This window comes from Dreissena polymorpha, chromosome 3, assembly GCF_020536995.1.
Source record: "Dreissena polymorpha isolate Duluth1 chromosome 3, UMN_Dpol_1.0, whole genome shotgun sequence".
NCBI classification, from domain to species: domain Eukaryota; kingdom Metazoa; phylum Mollusca; class Bivalvia; order Myida; family Dreissenidae; genus Dreissena; species Dreissena polymorpha.
Window position 1 is genome coordinate 84,841,850 of NC_068357.1, and position 5,190 is coordinate 84,847,039.

Consider the following 5,190-nt stretch of genomic DNA (forward strand, 5'->3'; position numbering starts at 1 on the left):
TCTGTCTGTCTGTCTGTCTTTCTGTCCGTCCGTCCGTCCGTCTGCCTGTAACTGTCTTCAATTCAATATTTTTTCTCCCTTTTTGTTGACATTTAAAAATGAACTATTAGTAGAATTTCCCGAGAATACTGCGTTGGTACGTCAACGTTAAAACGCCATTTCACAAATTTAAAAATGTTAATTCTGAACAAAGAAAAAGTAATGTAAGTGAAAAATAAAAAATATAAACCATTCTAGTTATTATTCTTTATTTCTATTATGGTTGATATATTTTGATAATATATATTTTATTTCAATAGTAAGTTTTTATTGATTGAAGTATTCTAAACGCACAATAAAATCATTTATATTTCAATAGTTCACTCTCATTCATTCGGAAAGCATGACTAAATAATACGTGTTAAATCAATAATCTGTTTGCAAAGTGTATTGAATATTTCAACGGTTTAAGTTTAAGAAGATTTAAGAAAAACGAATTCCTGTGTTATGGATAATCGATATAATGAAAAGTCTCCGAATAAATACACAATGTCTTCCTGAAGTTATCATTATGTTTGGCTAACATATTCCTTCAACTGTGTCTATGTGTAATGTGCATTGTGCATCTGTTAAAAAAATCATCATCATCATCGTCATCATCATCATCATCATCATCATCATCATCATCATCATCATCATCATCATCATCATCATCATCATCATCATCATCATCATCATCATCATCGTCATCATCACCACCAGCACCATCACCACCACCATCATCATCATCATCATCATCATCATCATCATCATCATCATCATAATAATAATAATAACAAGTATTACCATTATTATTATTATTATTATTTAAATCAACAACCAGCCAGAGGAAATGAAAGGTAACGACTTCACTGAAAACGAGACATCAGTGTAATCGGTACGCAAGTATAATAATCGATCGATATAAATATGAATCTATAAATCAACACACACATTTGAATAGGTTCCTTTTTCTTTTCATAAATTTAAAAACACCATTTGAGCCCATTGAAAATATTTTTCCAAAAATATGACAGTTTTTTCCCTCACTAAATAGGAAGTGTTTTGCTTAAGTGAACGTTTATTCAGGATTGGCAACAAGTCAATCGAAATAAATCTTTCTGAACTACATTCATTGTTGATGTATACGCTCGGTTGCATTAGTGTAGATATATTAAGATTGAACCGCTCCGTGGCCTGTGATTGGTGTGCAAATGTATGTGTGTTTATTTATTTCTAATTTTTTCGTCGAAAAAGACCACGCAATTTATGCCAATTGAAGTGCCTTCCAATGATTGCTAATACGATTTACGTAAATAAGGATATGAAATCCCAAAATTTCACTTCCTGGTTTTCTGTACGGGTTTGATGCCATCCTCAAAGAAATACCATGCTTCCGACCAAAACCAGACAAATTCTTCGAATAATCGATTCTCAATGTGGGTAAAACTAGGCATGATTCATAGTGTCTTAATTAAGGTTTTAAAAAAACTAAATCTACGATTTGTGGTACAACAGGTGAAACTTGTACTTTATTAAAACAAAGTCATGTCAAAAGAATACTTTAATTTCAGTTGTATATGTCATATATATTAATTTTGTCTTCTTTTTCGATAAAACATACTTTAATAGTATTTATAAATGCATGTTTCATAACGTGTCAATATTCAAAGTTTTAAGCACATTCTCATACTTGTCATTATGTACGTTCATGGGTTACAGTACATCCGTACCGACGAACTTTCCTCGTAACCGGGATATAATCGACTGAACAGAGAAATGTCCGGATGTTTCAACATATGATTCAAATATAGATCCCTCAGTCGTTGAGTATCGTTGCATCCCTCGTACATAAAATCAACATAGTTCGGGTGATAGGACAGTATATAACTTTCATTGTTCAAGTGTACTGAAAGAGAAAATGAAAATGGTTATCATTCAAACTGTGTAAATGGCAATACATCACGACATAAAATCAATCAAAATGATCTTGAACATCTGAGGTAAACTCTATCTTGATAACATGACTTACAATCGCAATCGTTAGGTTGAGAAGACCATCTTCCGTCATCTCCGCAGATCATCCAAGTTCCCAGTCTCCCGGGAGGACTCGGGGAGTAAGTCTTCTCGCAGGCAATCAAGCAAAACTGACCGTAATCTGGACTCCAGTTATTGCAGAGAATGGTTCCGTGTTTTGGTATAGGAAGCGACTCGCATGGTGTTGCTAAAGGTATATTCACAACACTGTAACTTATTATGCGATCATCAACTGACGATCAAAACAATACAAAATAAATGAAATCATAAAAGTTCGGAGATTTTATTTATTAATGATTAAATACAGATAAAAACAGAGAAACAATATTAATACTTTGACAGACACAATCGTAAAGGGCTTACGTCTCACGGTGATGTTGAAGACACATTCTGTCCTTAACCCGTTCCTAAGTTTTGTGGCCGAGTACTGGACGGTGAAGTCGCCCCAGGGAAACGTGTAGCTTGGGATCTCATAGTTGGAGACGAGTTGTAATTCTGTGTTCATTGGGTCACTAAAAACCGGTTGTAACCAGGCAACTTTGTGCGTTCTTTCTGTTGCATTCACTCGAACGCTTTTTGAGCAATTTGCTACCTGCGGTGGTTGAACGTCTAAGAGAAAGCAAACATAATATTTAAATACGCACTGTGACGTGCAAGGATTCAATAACAGAGCGCATGCAATTCAACGACATAAGACATGCAGTTTTAATAAACTACCTAGATTGCATGTTTTCCCAGCCCATCCATACCCACAGGCGCATTTAAAGTCTTCTATGAGATTTGTACACGTAGCTTTGTTCATGCATGGGGAACTGTTACAGCTTTCTGCGACTGAAATGGAATACAATTGCAATAAACTGCAAAAATCATACAGGCAGTACATGTATCTCAAAAGTAATGCAGTAAACTGTTTCATTTGAATTCGACTCAGGAACAATATCAATGCGCAATGACTTACATTTGCAGACAAGGGGTTCGCCACTCCATGTGCCGTCACTTTGACATAATCGCTCTTCACTGCCTTTAGTCGCATTGTATCCACGATCGCATGCATATATAGCGACGTTCCCGAGGGTTAAACCTGGGGCTGTCACAGTAGCATTTTCAATGGGACCTGGATCGCCACAACTGACAGCTACAACATAGACCTATGCATCTTATAACATCCTACTTGAACATTAGTTTACTTACTAAAACATTTATTTAGTGTACAGTAGATTTACAAAACCCTATATTGTTACTGTATTTACTGTAAAAAAAGATCTGTCTGTCTGTCTGTCTGTCTGTCTGTCTGTCTGTCTGTCTGTCTGTCTGTCTGTCTGTCTGTCTGTCTGTCTGTCTGTCTGTCTGTCTGTCTGTCTGTCTGTCTGTCTGTCTGTCTGTCTGTCTGTCTGTCTGTCTGTCTGTCTGTCTGTCTGTCTGTCTGTCTGTCCGTCCGTCCGTCCGTCCGTCCGTCCGTCCGTCCGTCCGTCCGTCTGGCTGTCCGTCTGTCTGTCTTTTTTTATAAAAGTGCCAAAGTTAAAACTAACTTACGGATGTCGCACGTCTGACCAAACCAACCAGGTTGACATATGCACGTGTAAATTGTAGGTCCGTCTTCACAACGCACGTGGTTCACACATGGTTTGCGAGCGCAAACTAAGGCAACTGTAAACAAGAAAGTATTCAATGACAATCTTATTGTTTGTATACTCTTCAACAGTAATAAACTAGAATCCTTTAGTTCGCATTCCGTAATTCAAAGTAAAGATAATGTATTGTTAACCTTGCTCGCAATTTGTGCCTTTCCAAATTTCAGGACAAGAGCAAGTGTAACTCTCAGGAATGTTTGTACACGATCCTCCATTCAAGCACGGGAAACTGCTACACGAGTCCATATCTAACAAAAAAGGAGATCAGATACACCATTTCGTATGTAAAATGCCAACAAAGCGACTTTGCCTGAAATCAATCTGTTCATTTCAATATTTAAAATAATATAAAATGAATAAATACGTCATTAAGTTATGTGTTTTCCTTTTGTTTTCCTGTTATATTTGAAAGAAAACAATTTAGCGCTACTATGGTCAGAACGTTGGTCGATGATTTTTTAACAAAGTCGAATTTAAGATGGACTTGCATATCACTTTGGTATTATTAATTTATAACATATTGCGATACAATGCAAAGAATTAACTTGTTAACAAAATATGTATAAACTAACATGTACATGTTGGTTCCGCTCCGCTCCACTGCGCAGAGGACAGACACGTGCGGGTCAAATCACCTCCCGCGTATTGGTACCCGGATGTACAAGCGTAAGTTGCTGTTCCGCCTTGCTGGGTTGACGTGACGCTCACAGTGGCACCACGAACATTCCCAGGCAGTCCACAATTGGCTGCAATGTATAAACAGTACCGTGAACAAAAATTGGGAAAACATCACTATTTTTGAAAGTCCTACTAAGTATTTGTCTCGATACTACATTTTTTCTTTTGTCCTTAATAACATAAGCAATTAGCCATTTATTTTAAGTTAAATACTGTTATTAACTTTACTTTAAATGAAATACTGTTATTAACATTGTGTCGTCTGTTAATGATTCGGGAGTGTCACTAATAAATTGCATAAAAATTTCCTCACTACAGAACTGAAACAAAATGAAAAAGAAATATTATTTGTGTTGCGTTTGTTACAATATAACATCAACTTAATATCGCTAACGTGGTGGCGGTGGTGGCGGAGGTGGTGGTGATCGACGGCCCCACAAAAATTTCTTCACGCGTTTCTGTTTCACCATCATCAATGGCGTTTCCACACCTGAAGAAACATCATTGGCTTTTTGTCGCATATACAAATGGTGTCGTTAAAGATCTTTTCATACGTAGCTCAAAATGATAGTTTAAACATGTTTGAGACAAAAAATATTATTGATGTTTTTTTTTTTCATTAAAGTGGTAAAACGGTACTGCACGCGATTAACAGTACAAGTATATATTTAATGGGAATTTAATTTATCATCGAACAAATGTATGGTATAAATAAATATTTGAATGAAAGGTTAATGAACACGGACAATTAGCATTAAATAGTGACACTACTCACAAACAGGTGAATCCGTATCAGTTAATTCGAATAATTTATTGTCTGAAATCC

The 5,190-nt window shown here is 36.1% G+C and overlaps 1 protein-coding gene across 2 annotated transcripts in view; it reads right to left on the reverse strand.

Moving 5' to 3' along the window:
• Nucleotides 1-1,609: 1,609 nt before the first annotated feature.
• LOC127875072 (sushi, von Willebrand factor type A, EGF and pentraxin domain-containing protein 1-like) overlaps nucleotides 1,610-5,190 on the reverse strand; it is a 185,289-nt gene continuing 181,708 nt past the window's right edge. The window contains exons 7-11 of one of the 2 annotated variants that reach the window (XM_052419893.1): nucleotides 3,014-3,190; nucleotides 2,773-2,886; nucleotides 2,419-2,664; nucleotides 2,051-2,242; nucleotides 1,610-1,927 (exon numbers count right to left, since the gene is read on the reverse strand). In XM_052419893.1, coding sequence (XP_052275853.1) covers nucleotides 1,728-1,927; nucleotides 2,051-2,242; nucleotides 2,419-2,664; nucleotides 2,773-2,886; nucleotides 3,014-3,190 — 929 coding nt within the window. In that variant the 3' untranslated portion in view covers nucleotides 1,610-1,727. The remainder of the gene's footprint in view (nucleotides 1,928-2,050; nucleotides 2,243-2,418; nucleotides 2,665-2,772; nucleotides 2,887-3,013; nucleotides 3,191-5,190) is intronic. The other variant, XM_052419894.1, reaches the window with a different exon arrangement.